Source organism: Macrobrachium nipponense, chromosome 8, assembly GCF_015104395.2.
Source record: "Macrobrachium nipponense isolate FS-2020 chromosome 8, ASM1510439v2, whole genome shotgun sequence".
Taxonomy (NCBI): domain Eukaryota; kingdom Metazoa; phylum Arthropoda; class Malacostraca; order Decapoda; family Palaemonidae; genus Macrobrachium; species Macrobrachium nipponense.
Window position 1 is genome coordinate 113,668,376 of NC_087203.1, and position 14,322 is coordinate 113,682,697.

At 38.3% G+C, this 14,322-nt stretch overlaps 1 protein-coding gene across 11 annotated transcripts in view; it reads left to right on the forward strand.

The window, feature by feature from the left end:
• LOC135222961 (homeotic protein ultrabithorax-like) overlaps positions 1–14,322 on the forward strand; it is a 1,489,261-nt gene that overhangs the window by 1,401,090 nt on the left and 73,849 nt on the right. For 4 of the 11 annotated variants that reach the window (XM_064261431.1, XM_064261430.1, XM_064261432.1 and 1 more), the window contains one exon: positions 6,775–6,909. The exons of the other annotated variants lie outside the window; for them this stretch is intronic. In XM_064261431.1, coding sequence (XP_064117501.1) covers positions 6,775–6,909 — 135 coding nt within the window. The remainder of the gene's footprint in view (positions 1–6,774; positions 6,910–14,322) is intronic. 11 annotated transcript variants of the gene reach the window in all.

Consider the following 14,322-nt stretch of genomic DNA (forward strand, 5'->3'; position numbering starts at 1 on the left):
TGTATGCAAGACTGATTGGCTTACATTATCGAGGTTCTCCAGGCTTCCAAGGCAGGCAGCAGCAGCCAATGAGGAGGGTATTATAGCGAAAAGGCTTTTGGGAAGGGGTTGTTGGGGAGTTAATGAGGAAGCATTGCGGGGGTGGGGTGGTGGGAGAAGTGAGGGGAGCGAGTCGGTTAGGGGGAGAGTTGGTAAAACAACAATGTCATTTTCTTAGGTCGGTATAACGAAAGATCGAGGCCAGGCCAGGCCAGGCCCTCTCGTCGGAAGAGGGCGAGTTCTCTTAGTCAGTGCTCACCAGGTGCCCCGGGCTTAGCTCCGAAGGAGGAAGTCGTTTTGACGTATTCGGTAACGAAGGGCTTCCCTAATCCGCCCGTTGGAAGCGAAGAAACTTTAAAACTCCGGGTGACAGTGCTCTGAAGCGGCTCTTATCAATAAGCTGATTCATAGAAACATAATATATTATAGTATATGATTTCTAAGATCGAAGATTCATCATGTATTAGGTTAATAGTGTTTCAAGATCGAAAATTCATGTATTAGGTTAATATTTTATTTCAATATCGAAAATTCGTGTATCAGGTTAAATATTTTACTTCAAGATCGACAATTCATATATCAGGTTAAATATTTTATTTCAAGATCGAAAATCCATTATTAGGTTAATATTTTATTTCTAAGATCGAAAATTCATGTATTAGGTTAATATATTTTATTTCAAGATCGAAAATTCATCATTTATTAGGTCAATATTTTATTTCAAGATCGAACATTCATGTATTATGTTAATATATTTTATTTCCATGTTCATGATACAGCGTCATTTCACTAATTACAAAATTTATCTGTAGTGGAAATATTAAAAGGCTTGTCAACGAATAACGTCGGTTAAAAGATATCAAATAACGCAGCACTACATAATAGATTATATTAACTAAATATCGCTGTGTGTAACGTTGATTAAAAGCATATTAAATAACGCAGCGCTGAACTATCAATTATATTAAGTAACGTAGAGAACAGCATGCAGCCGTGGAAGGGGTACATTAGGCTTAGCGGAGCATTTCCACAATGTTGACAATAGCGTGGTCTATATTTTCCCGCAGTTACGACTATTAATCAGGATCTTGTCTGGTGTTGTCGAACCCTCACCTGAAAAAACACATTTCTCCTATATATATTTCTCGCTCTGTTTTTCCCAAAGCCATTTTTTTTCTTCTCCTTTAAATTACTGTTACACAGGAAGTTAAAACGACGCCGGTATTCCTTCCACAAACAACGGGAGTTGGCATTTTCGCAAACCCGCGGGAGAAATGTGATAAACTCATCATCGCCCTCGTAGTCGCCATTGGCTGGAGAGAAAAACCCTTTTTCAAAAATGGCCAAGAAAAGGGGAAAAGGGGGTAGTTGTGGGGGTGGGGGAGTGGTGTGATGATGAGGGGGGTAGGGGGAGGCACTCGTCATGTTCGGGAGAAGGAAGACGAGGACTTGAGAACGAGTTAAAACTAAATGAAGGGCGACCAGTAAGGGAGGGGAAGGGATGAGAGTAGAGAGATTAGAGCTGCTGATGATTGAAGTACCGAGAGAGAGAGAGAGAGAGAGAGAGAGAGAGAGAGAGAGAGAGGGAGCAGAGCGCGTGTTTACGCGTGTAGGCCTCCTCCTTCCTTCCTGGCACCGCCATAACTTCTTGCAGAGGTGCTCGACTTTAAGCAGTAGTACGCATAGTATAGTAGTGTTCTGACATGTGGTTGACTCAGGAGGGGGAGGAACTTCTTGACGGCGATGATACACGGGACGTCTTCGCCTTTGAAGACTCTGAGGTCCTTCGGGTAGGTCGTTTTGTGTTCTGAAAATATATGTTATAAGTAAATTTGCATTCTTTATATAGTTGCAGAAGTAGTTAGGCGAACGTCTTAATTCTACCATATAGCTTTACGTGACGTGATCGCCCACCATGAAGTGAGAAAAAATGTTAAATTTTTCTTTTCAAGTGTTAAGTTATTAATCATTGGAGTGAGATGTCTTTTTCATGTCTCATTTGCGCCGAAGGCATTTTTCTCCCCCAGATCCTGTTATGTATTTCACACGTATGTGATGGAAAAGCTTCGGTCATAACTAAATTCAGACATGTATTTGTTTAAAATGAAAAGAATTCCTCAAAATCATGGTGTGGTCACTGGTAAATATATATTGAATTTCAAGTCAGCGTCATATATAATTTACATTTTTTAACCTCACAGTTTGAAGTGCTGTGCATTCTTACTATTGCGTAATGCTAGGTCATAACTAAGATAACATTTACGTGCGTCTGTGAAGCGTAAATTTCTCGTACAATAACTAGCCCTTCTCCTTGCGCCTAAACATTATCGTTTATTATTTCTACTTGTTTTTAAATCATTCCTAAAGTTTAGTAATTAATAGTAGTTCTGAAGAAGGTCAAAATCGTCCAGGTTCAGAATGTGACCTAAAAAGATTGAATATGTAATAGTGACCTTTTCTCAAGCGATCAATCCGTATTGATTTCTGAAGAGGCCAGTGACGAGTCTGAGACAAACAGTTATATATGAAGGCTACATTAATTATGACTGAAGTAATTATGAAGTTTGTCTCAGTTATATATGAAGGCTGCATTAATTATGACTGAAGTAATTACGAAGTTTCTTTAATACCAAAAAGTATCATTCTTAAAAGATATATATTTCCTGAATTATGTACAGATGACAACAACGTCTGTAAATTTCACCTAATTTTAAAACACGTTACATCTATCTTTCCTAGAAAGCTTTATAGTAAGCTAAAATATAAATACGTGAAGCGCTGAAAATCTAATATTAACTGCTAAATAACGAAACAACTTAACATTTATTTTGTTTATGTATCAAACTTTACCAAAACAATAGTGTGGGGCATAAATTTCTATTAAAGACACATGGGTACCCACAGCTCTCTGGGAGTCGTCTTACTCTAGTTGTTGATGATTTATAACTCTCAACTTACGTACTACTAGCAAGACCATTTAGTTTCGTTTTCTCATCTCCCATTGGCATGGTTCCCGAAGTGGTTCTTCATCTATTAAATACTTTCTCTCTTCGTCTTTCTTCGTTCGTTGCTCTTAAGTGTCGACGATTTCTCCTGGTGTCGTGTCTCCTATTTGTTCCTGATATGAACTAGGAGTTACTTTTTTTAAAATACATGTACCAGGTGTCCATATATTTCTTCCTAGTAAAACCATTATTTGGGTGGGCTTTTGTTGTCCTGGTATTAATCGGTACCCTTATTGTGGGGCTGTTTGTTCCTGGTATTCTTGGTAACCTTTATGTGGGGCTGTTGTTCCTGTAATTATTGGTAACCGCTTATGTGGGCTGTTGTTTAACGGTTATTTTTAAATTTTGTAACCAACCTTATGTGGGCTGTTGTTAAACGGTATTATTGGTAACCTTATGTGGGCTGTTGTTCCTGGTATTATTGGTAACCTTATGTGGGCTGTTGTTCCTGGTATTATTGGTAACCTTATGTGGGCTGTTGTTCCTGGTATTATTGGTAACCTTATGTGGGCTGTTGTTCCTGGTATTATTGGTAACTTTATGGGGCTGTTGTTCCTGGTATTATTGGTAACCTTATGTGGGCTGTTGTTCCTGGTATTATCGGTAACCTTATGTGCGCTGTTGTTCCTGGTATTATTGGTAACCTTATGTGCGTTGTTGTTCCTGGTATTATTGGTAACCTTATGTGGGCTGTTGCTCCTTATTTGGTAACTTTATGTGGGCTCTTACTTCGGGTATTATTGGTAACCTTAAGTGGGCTGCTGTTCCTGGTATTATCGATAACCTTATGTGGGCTGTTGTTCCTGGTATTATTGGCAACCTTATGTTAGGGGGGGGGGCCATGTAGCAGAATGCAGGTAGTCATAATCTGAGGATAAGTATGTATAAAACCATGTGTTTTATACATACATGGGTTGTGCTTAGCGGTGGGTTGTGGGCTATGGACAAGTATCCTGTTCGAAAAGTGGGTTAAGTCAAGTATATCTTATTTTAACTAGACCACTAAGTTGATTAACAGCTCTCCTAGGGCTGGCCCGAAGGATTAGATATTTTTATGTGGCTAGGAACCAATTGGTTGCTTAGCAACGGGACCTACAGCTTACTATGGGATCCGAACCACATTATATCGAGAAATCAATCTCTAATCCCCAGAAATAAATTCGTCTCATTCCAGTTGGCCGAGTTGGGAAACGAACTCCGGCTACCAAATCGGTAGGGCCTACAAATCAGATGAGACATCCCTGGCGAAGACTGCTTCCCGCATCTTTCTCTGACATCTTTCCAGACCATTTAGGTCAGAGTTGGTTCTGACAGCTCCTGCTATAAGGTTATAGGAACTGTAAAGCAATTACCTTTAAAAAGAAGAGCAGTGGGCGCTTCATTTCGCGTTTCAGGCTACCTCTCAGCCAAGGCTTGTCGTGAGAACATAGACAAAACGACACGTCTTTCAGGAATAAGTTTGCAAGTTAGTTTACACTTTGATTAGAGAGGACAGTCCAGTACAACTCCTTTCCTGCGGACATCAGTAGTCTCTAAACTTTGCCCTGTCATATGCAACAGGTTTGACAAAGGAGCAGTGGTTACTTTTCCAGAATCATTTGGTACACAAATGAGACAAGTGATCCCTTGAGAAACATTCCAACTCTGTAGTCGATTCAGCCTTTGCTGAGGATTACTTCTTCATATAAGGCCATGGTTTTTCTTTCTGTAGGAACAACTACAGTTTCTAATTCTATAGGAACAACTACAGTTTCTAAACTATCAGGAAAACTTGACTAGAGGATATTTTCATTAACAACACAGCCAAAATTGTCAGTAATTCAAAAATGCTTACCCTCCACTTATTGCACAAAACATCATAGTTCTGCCCATGAAGTAATCTTTTGCAAAATATGCAGGGGCAGCTCTTCAAGGTGGCTGCTAGTGGGTTATGATCACTTAGAACAGTGACATTATCTCTTCCAAAATACTTGGTGAAATTTCCACTTGCAAGATGTTCCTTTGTTGTTTGACCATATCATCGTTCTGTGTTATTTAATGCTCTTGAAGCAAAGGCGACCGCCACTTGAATTTCAGGCGTCTTGTTTTATTAGGATGCAGAAGAATAGCAGTCCCATCCTTGTCTTCACTCACTCCGAAGATTTCCATTATTAGTATTATAACTTGGAGGGCGTGACAATGCAAAAACTTGAAGCTATCTTCAGAACATATACAGTATGTATGAACTTGTAATGACAAGTGACGTTTCACGAGTGAAAAATAAGTATCCTTAAATAATAATATATTTACTGCTTCACAATTCTTGATTACTTGCAATTATTTGTATACAGCAAACGAGCAACCATTATGCATTATAAACAACTGACAAGCAATTTAAATACCACTTAACTCAAAAACACGCATTGTTAGGCATGAATTTAGGACAATGATTGAAAAGTATACAGAATTACATTCCATACTCAAAATTGGTTCTTCACTCAAAAGCTACCCAGCGTATACATGAATTAATTCACTGAAATATGGGGTTTAACCTGAATTAACTATAATAGACTACACCCAAGCATACCTACAGATATATATATACCTGCAGACACAGCGGTCACTTAACTTCATTAATAAGGTGAGGTGTTGTAAGGGTCTTAACACACTCACCTCCTGAAGACCCATTTGACGATCGATTATTACTGTTGTGCTTCGCTTCCGACTCGCTGGTGGATTTCGCGCGCTTATGTCAAATGCTGCGACCTGGAGATTATTAAGCTGTGGGAGAGAACCAAAGTTAGTGAATAAGAATTTCCAGGTTGGGTGACAGGGAAGAATCCCTTCGTATACATTTGCACTGTGCATTTTCATATTTTATTTTTATATTTTCATTTACTTTTAGTAACTCTATACTTAGCTGTACTCAAATGAAAAAGCATACATATAAATATATACATATGCTTACACACGAAAAAGCATAATATACTATAAATATATACATAGCTGTACACACATGTAAAAGCATACATATATAAATATATACATAGCTGTACACACATGAAAAGCATAATATATATACATAGCTGTACACACATGAAAAAGCATATATGCATATATATATATATATATTATATATATATAATATATATATATATATATATTATATATACTAAATATATACATATATAAATTCCTTACGAACCTGACTCGAAAGGATCCAATTGTACTTAGAACAACTTCTGCAAGGCCACTGTGATTACTCGGAAAATCAGTGACCAAGTGGGTAAGATCACGCTATATATAAACCTAGGCTAAGGTAACAACAGCAATTCAGGTATGCCTAGTAGTTTTTTATGAAAACGGTTTGTATGATTACTCGACCGAAAATTTTTATTATCATAGAATAATCTTTATAAAGACTTTTCCAATCCTTGTAACTTATTTCAGAATAAGTAAAATATATAAAAAAAAAAGTTGCGTCCTTTGCATAGAGAATGAATGTTTTTGTGAGTTGCTTTTTTCGATTTGATTCAGAAAAAAAAAAAAAAAAAAAGTTGCGTCCTTTGCAGACAGAATGAATGTTTTTGTGTGTTTCATTTCTTTTCGATATATAAAAAAAAATCGGCACTTTAAAAAAATAAAAAAAAAAACAAAAAATATCATTAGATGGAAAATGTGGAAAATGATATTGGAGTCCCTCCTTTAAGACATGAAGCATCATCTGGACATATTTCCTCTAATACCCCAGATGAGTCAGACTACAATGGAAACGAGTGTTGACGGGGGCCGGCCTCAGGCAGCCTCCTTGACCAGTTATCCGACAAGCGATCCTGGGAGGTGTCCCGGCCTAAGGAATGGCGAAGAGGCCTGGTATCTACAACAGGTATTGGACCTACTTCCATTTTCGTCCCCCCCCCAAAACCCCACCCCCAAAACCCCGCCCACCACACCAGACTCTCCCACCCAGCGCCCCATCAAAAAAGACAAACGCATCCCTATCCATCCCACCTCAAAGTAAAAAAAAATTCATCCCTATCCATCCCAATTTCATCAATAACATTTAGAGCTGGTAGATCCGATAGATATTGGACCTGCTTCCATTTCATCGTCCCCCTTCCCCCCCACCCCACCCCACCCCAGTACCAGACTCTCCAGCTTCTTCCTACAAAAAAAAAAAAAAAAATCTATACATCGAGTTCATCAATAACATTATAGCTGGTAGATCCAACAGGTATTGGACTTACTTCCATTTTGCCCCCCCCCCCCCCACCCCCCCCACACCCCACCCACCCCCCCCACCCCACCCCACCCCACCCACCCCACCCCACCCCAACGCCACCCACCTACTACCAAAATCTCAGCTTCCCTCCCTACAAAAAAAAAAAAAAAAAAAAATCATACATTCCATGTTCATTAATAATATCAAAGTTGCCATTTCCAACAAATATTGGACCTACTTCCATTTTCGCCGCCCCCCCCCCTTCCCCACTACACACACACACACACACACACACACACCAGAATATCTCTAGCTTCCCCCACCAAAGAACCATCCCCAATCCATCCCAAGTTCATTACTAACATCAAAAAAAGGTGTCAGTTCTTACATGTATTGACCTACTTCCATTTTCGCACCCACCCACCACCCAATAGAGACCCGCCCAGCTCCCCCCACAAAAAACCCATCCCCAGTTCATGAATAACATCAAAGCCGCCAGTTCCTTCATCCCTTCCCAAAAAATATGTAACATTTATATGTCATCACGGGCAGTAGCAGATCAACAGTGTCGATTTGCTGTCCTGGGAAACAAACATATTCCTTGGCAATCCTACCTGCTTGCTTGTTTGTTTGTTTGTTTGTTTGTGTCTCTATATTTCTTATACTCGACGAGGTCGCTCGCGCTTTCAATTTTTGTGCTTCTGAAATGCATCCAACCTTGAGAAGGTCCCGGAATTTTTTTTTAAATCCTCAATTCTTCCAACTCTGCTTTAGTGTATATACCGGATATTTGTTCATCTCTCTGCTTGTTTATGCATTCCCATACCAGCTCTGTGGCTTCGTTTTTTTTTTATTTAAAAAAAAAGAACGTCTTATAAAATACATTGAAATACCTATAGTATTATGTGTTGTTGTTACTTATCTTTATTTCCAATTTAACAAAGACAAAATTCTGTGTAACAACTGGAATGCAGGAACCACTTTCGTGAATATTTTCCAACACACGAGACAGTCACACACAGACACCGAAATTTGGTATTTTCTGTATTGACTGCAAAATAAGTTCCCTACCGCAATTTTGTATTTTCTGTATTTACTGCAAAATAGGTTCTCTGCAGCAGGACGAAATTCCATTTCTTTTCCAGGTGTTACGAAGAGAAAGTTGACACGTATTTTGGGAGAATATGTTCTTGTGGCAAATGATAAATATAGTGTCTTTCATTGGTATAAAATCTATTTTGTGAAATGAAATTTAATGAATGTATCCTAGTCCTCAATATTTTGTTTATGCGCCTTTGACTTTCAAGGTGTTCCACAGGGTTCAAAAAAAAAAAAAGTAAGGTGTTCCACAGGGTAAAAAAAAAGAAGAAGAAAAAAAAAACAACGTGTTCCACGGGGCTTCAAAATAATAAAAAAGGTTGTTTCCACAGGGTTGAGAGAAAAAAAATTAACAATTTCTCTTCACAGATTCCATCAGTACCTCTCTCTCTCTCTCTCTCTCTCTCTCTCGTCTCTCATTAGATGTCTCTAAATTCAGTTTTGTAAATACTGAGTTTTTCATACACACACGCACACACTCATTCTCTCTCTCTCTCTAGTTCTGTGAATACGGAGTTTTTCGTCAAACACACACTCACAGATCCTCTCTCTCTCTCTCTCTCTCTCTCTCTCTCTCTCTCAAATCCTTTTTGCCTTTGAATCATCCCCGCCTATACATCGAGGCTCTTTTCCCAGCGGATCCCAAAGGGTCTCTTCGTTTATTGGAGTACATTTGTCTTAGGAATTTGCCGTGACCACTACACGGAGAGAATTAGCTGGATTTATTAAGTCCAAAGAGGGAAAGGAAGGATGAAGAAGGGTTTAGGGAAGAGAGAGAGAGAGAGAGAGGAAATGGAGAATCAAGTGCAATTAAGAAACCGGGTGTTTGTAGTCTTATATCTGATACACTTCAGGAGGGGTGTCTCCCCCCCCCCCCCAAACCCTCCAACTGCCCCCTCTCTGTATATGCGATTAAAAAAAAATTTTTTTTGATTTTAAACTTCTTTCACGTAAGGGTGTAACACGGGTGTGACCGACTTGTTCGTCAATGTAAGCGAGTTATTGATTTTTAAAATTACGTTTAATTAGAACACTAAGCTTTTTCATACACATACACATTCTCTCTCTCTCTCTCTCTCTCTCTCTCTCTCCTCTTCCTCTCCTCTCTCCTCTCTCTAGTTCTGTGAATATGGAGTTTTCCGTACACACACACACACACACGCTTTCGTGGTTTCATATCACTCGGAGCACTTTGTTATTTAACATTCTCATTTTTACATAAATAATTTTGTGTGCTTTATATTCTGAAAACAATTCTTTATTTTTTTTTTTTTGTAACGCCGCATTAATACTAATAAAAATAACTATGTAAACGCTTGCAATGTTTTACAGTAGCTTCGTAATATTATTATTATTATTATTATTATTATTATTATTATTATTATTATTATTATTATTATTATTATTATTATTATTATTATTATTATATTATTCACTGTTTCTGGTCACAGAATATTAAAAGCCTGAAAATTAAGACTCATTACAAGACTTTTGATAGTTGTGTAACTCCATTTTAAACTAATTTTTGAAAGATCTTCAAACATTCATAGTTTTAAATAATAATAATAATAATAATAATAATAATAAAATAATAATAATAATAATAATAATAATAATAATAATAATAATAATAATAATAATAATAATAATATAATAATAATAATACTGATTACTGTTAACAAAAATATTCACAACTATGTCAGTCATTTCCTTTTATAAATAAAATAAAATAAAATTATACATATTCTAAAAGGAAAGAAGTAACTACACGAATAAAAAAAAAAACTGGCAACTTTCCCCAAAATGGTCACAACTGTTATTAGAATTAGAAGACTTATTTCAGTTAAATCGACAGAAGAATAGGAGGGGTCCACCCAGGGAAGCTGACTGACTGCTGAGGTCCTTTGCATTAGTTCGGGATCATCGAAAAGGATTCACTGAGAGAGAGAGAGAGAGAGAGAGAGAGAGAGAGAGAGAGAGAGAGAGAGAGAGGGGGGGGGGGGGTGGGGGAGGCCTACGGGACTTCGATGGCCGCTGGCTGCTGCCCTTTTGGTTAGGTCTTTCGGTACCACAATCGAGCATCGGGAAAAGATTAATTGTGTCAGTCATTGAAGCTCGGTTGGTGGTGGGAGGGGGGGCGGGTCCATTATGGGAGTATGGTGAAAGGGGGGGATAGGAAAAAGCCCACTGTGACATTAACAAGCTGCCAAAGGGGGAAGGGGGGAAAGGGGGAAAGGGGGAGGGGGTGGGGGGAGGGCGGGGGCGGTTGGTGATGATTCATGTATTATTTACGTAGTTCGTATTTTCTGTCGCCAGATATATTCAATTTACGAATGAGGTGATGAGGCAGTTCATAAAGCAATAATAATAATAATAATAATAATAATTAAGCACCTATCAACATTACAGCTATATTTTCGCTTTTAGCGTAACTACACTTCTGAAATGGCGTCTTACGCTATACCGAACAATGGTTAAATTTAGTAGCAATAAACTTTATCGTGGTTTTTGTGTGTGGTCTTAAGAATTATTTATGTACTTCCTTAACTTGCTTTAATTGAATATTGTGTACTACAACAAGGTAAAGAATTTTTTTGTTTTTGATTAACTTAATGATCTTGATCTTTTCATTGTAATGGTATGTTTTGAACTATGTAAAGTTTGGTTATCCAACTTAGAAGTGACACGAAAATCAATATATCCCAGCATGAAAACTAACTTAGCATAAACTAACTTTACACAGTCTGTTTAGTTGACGTTCGCTTTATCATTAATATAATTAATAATGATAAAGTTTGGTTGTCCATCTTAGAAGCGACACCAAAATCAATATATCCCAGCATGAAAACTAACTTGACATAAACTAACTTTACACAGAGCAATCAGTTCACGTTCGCTTTATCATTAATAACAATAAGTCCACACACACAGACCCCACATGACTCTAGTTCCTAATCTCTAGTAAAAGGGGCCAGAAGTGACGAGCCATTTTTCATAGTAATGGCGCCTAATAAACCAAGGACTTTGGTACACGATTAAACGATTAGCATAGGAATTGCCCCACAATGAGTTCTACCCGGAGATGACGCCCTTCTTAAAAAAAATACCCTTAAAAAAAAGGGAAGATAGGAATCTCGACTAGAATTTCCGCTTCGAAGTACGCGCGCTCGCAATACCACACACACACACACACACACACACAGATTCTGTTGAGCAAAATAGCTTACAAATGAAATGGCGAAAAACGTTAAGGAAATTTTCATAAAACAGTTATTTAAAAAAAAAAATTAACAACAGCCTGTTATTTAAAAGAATTTTTTTTTTCACACTTACAATCATTGTAATCCAGTTGTTTATGACTTTAATGTCAGTCCAACTTAACCAAAATATTGATTAAATACTTTGGTTTACATGAAGTTAAGGCGAATCTGTTTTACAGGTTTCGAAGTATATCCTTCTCTACGTTTAACAAGTTCTCAGTAGGTCATTAAGATAAAAGCTCTGACTAGATTACATTTTTCAGAAACCTAACCAGATTAGTTACATTTTCAGAAAACTAACTAGTTACATTTTCAGAAACCTTACCAGATAAGTTACATTTTCCTGAACTTAACCAGAAGAGTTACATTTTCAGAAAAACTAACCAAATTAATTACATTTTTCAAAATCACCAGATTAGTTACATTTTTTTTATAAATTTAACCAGAAGAGTTACATTTTCGTAAACCTAACCAGATTAATTACATTTTTCAAAATACCCAGATCAGTTACCTATTCCCCCCCTCCAAAAAAAAAAATTACATTTTCCAGAGAAATAACCAGACGAGTTACATTTTCCATGAAAATAAATTAGAATAAACTTTTTTTTATTATTATTATTATTTTGCTTTACAATTTAAAAGCTTGGTAATTGGAAGGAGGGGCTTATTCAACCGAAAGCGACTGCTCGGAAGGCCCCGCTATTATCAAGCAGCCATTATCATTTTCATCTGAACCTGTCATTATTACCTTCGTTAACCAGCTCATTTATTTTATATTTTTCTCATTATCCCCTTCATTGTCTCCCTCGTTTTCATCCATCAACCCTGAGCGAGCCAATTGTCTCTCATCCGTCTTCCATACTTCATTTCATTCACCCATTTTGTTCCGTCTATCGGTCCTATCTATCTACTTGACAGCGTTCGTCCGTGGAAAATCTGGATGGAGGAATTTGATTTTTTTACATTTTTTACATTTTTTTTTTAAAAGACGTGATTTTTAAGAAGGGAAGCATTCTCTCTCTCTCTCTCTCTACTATCTCTCTCTCTCTCTCTCTCTCCTCTCTCTCTCTCTCTCTCTCTCTCTCTCTCTCTGCGGAAATCAACAAATAGATATTTATTATTATTTTTTCAAGACATGATTCCAGTACGGATAGCTATTTTTTTTCTCTCTCTCTCTCTCTCTCTCTCTCTCTCTCTCTCTCTCTCTCTCTCTCTCTCTCGTTGCGGAAAATCAGCGTAAAGGAATTTAATTTTCCCTCATATTTCTTGAGACTTGAATCTAGTATGGGGACTATTTTATTATTATTATTATTGTAAAGCACTCTCTCTCTCTCTCATCTCTCTCTCTCTCTCTCTCTCTCTCTCTCTCTTTGGGACGGGACCCCCCTCCGAGGGGGGGCGCTCATCTCCCCTTTTGCCACTTCGCCACGCACGCGACACCCGGACGGTAACTTACGATAACGGCGGCGACGCTGATGACGCAAATGGCTTCGAGTAACTGCCAGATCGCATCTTCTCACGCCTGCGGAGGAGGAGGAGGAGGATGAGGAGGAGGAGTTTGGGGAGAGAGGACTAGAAGAGAAGAAGAAGAACAAGAATGGGAGGAGGAGAAGAAGAAGAGGAGGAGGGGATAAAAGAAGAAATAAGAAAAGAATAAGGCGGGGGGGAGGTGGGAGGAGGAGGGAGGAGGATAGGCGGGGAGGAGGGAGGCGGAGAAGAAGAAGAAGAATTGGAGGAAGATAAGGCAGGAAAAAGACTAGAAGAAGAAGAAGAAGAAGAAGAAGTAGACGAAGAGGAGAGTAAGAGGAGGAGGAAATTGGGAAAGATAAGAATAGGAGGACGAAGAAGAAGAGAGGAGGAGAGGAGGAGGAGGAGGAGGAATAATATTTAGAGGGAGAGGAGGAATATGGGAAAGATAAGAATAGGAGAAGAAGGAGGAGGAAGAAGAAGAATAATAGGAGAAAGAAGAATAGGAGGAGGAGGAAAAGGAAGACCAGAAAGGCAGGAGAAAGGGAAAAAAAATGGCTGACCATTTATTTTCGTATCAAAACACAATGTTACACAGACCCAGAAAGGTGGTTGAGTGGGAACTTTCATTCGAAAGGAACGAATGACTTAGATGAGGTCTTGATCCACGTAACGCGGAGAGAGAGAGAGAGAGAGAGAGAGAGAGAGAGAGAGAGAGAGAGAGAGAGAGAGAGAGTTTCCAGTACTGGAATAACTTCTTGAAAAAATGGAATGAGGAAAAATTCTACTAGCTATTTTCCGGGGAGAGAGAGAGAGAGTCGCAGCTGGACGTATATCAGAGCGTGTCATTGAACAAAACTTGTAAATACGGAATATCCCTCACAGTCAGGTCAGCATAAATCACAAGTTCGAAGAACGTTGACAACGCTTAACAGGAAGCCTTCTGAAAATAAAAATAATGGCACCCGACAATTACAAATGAATGTTTAATGGCTGAAAAATTGTGTTTAAATCGCAAAAGAAATCCGTATGCGGGCGGACGGGGAAGAATGACGAACGAAAGCACAGGAGCATGAAGGTTGATGGATTAAAGCACAAACACGAAAGCGTGTTATTAACGTTTTAAATGTGTTAGGAATAAATATGGAACGGCAAAAGGCGATCGCTGATTGCCTCTGCTCCATTATATTTATATGGCAGATCACGCACGGGAAGGCAGTGTGAACTTATTCAGAAACGGGCTGACCTTTAA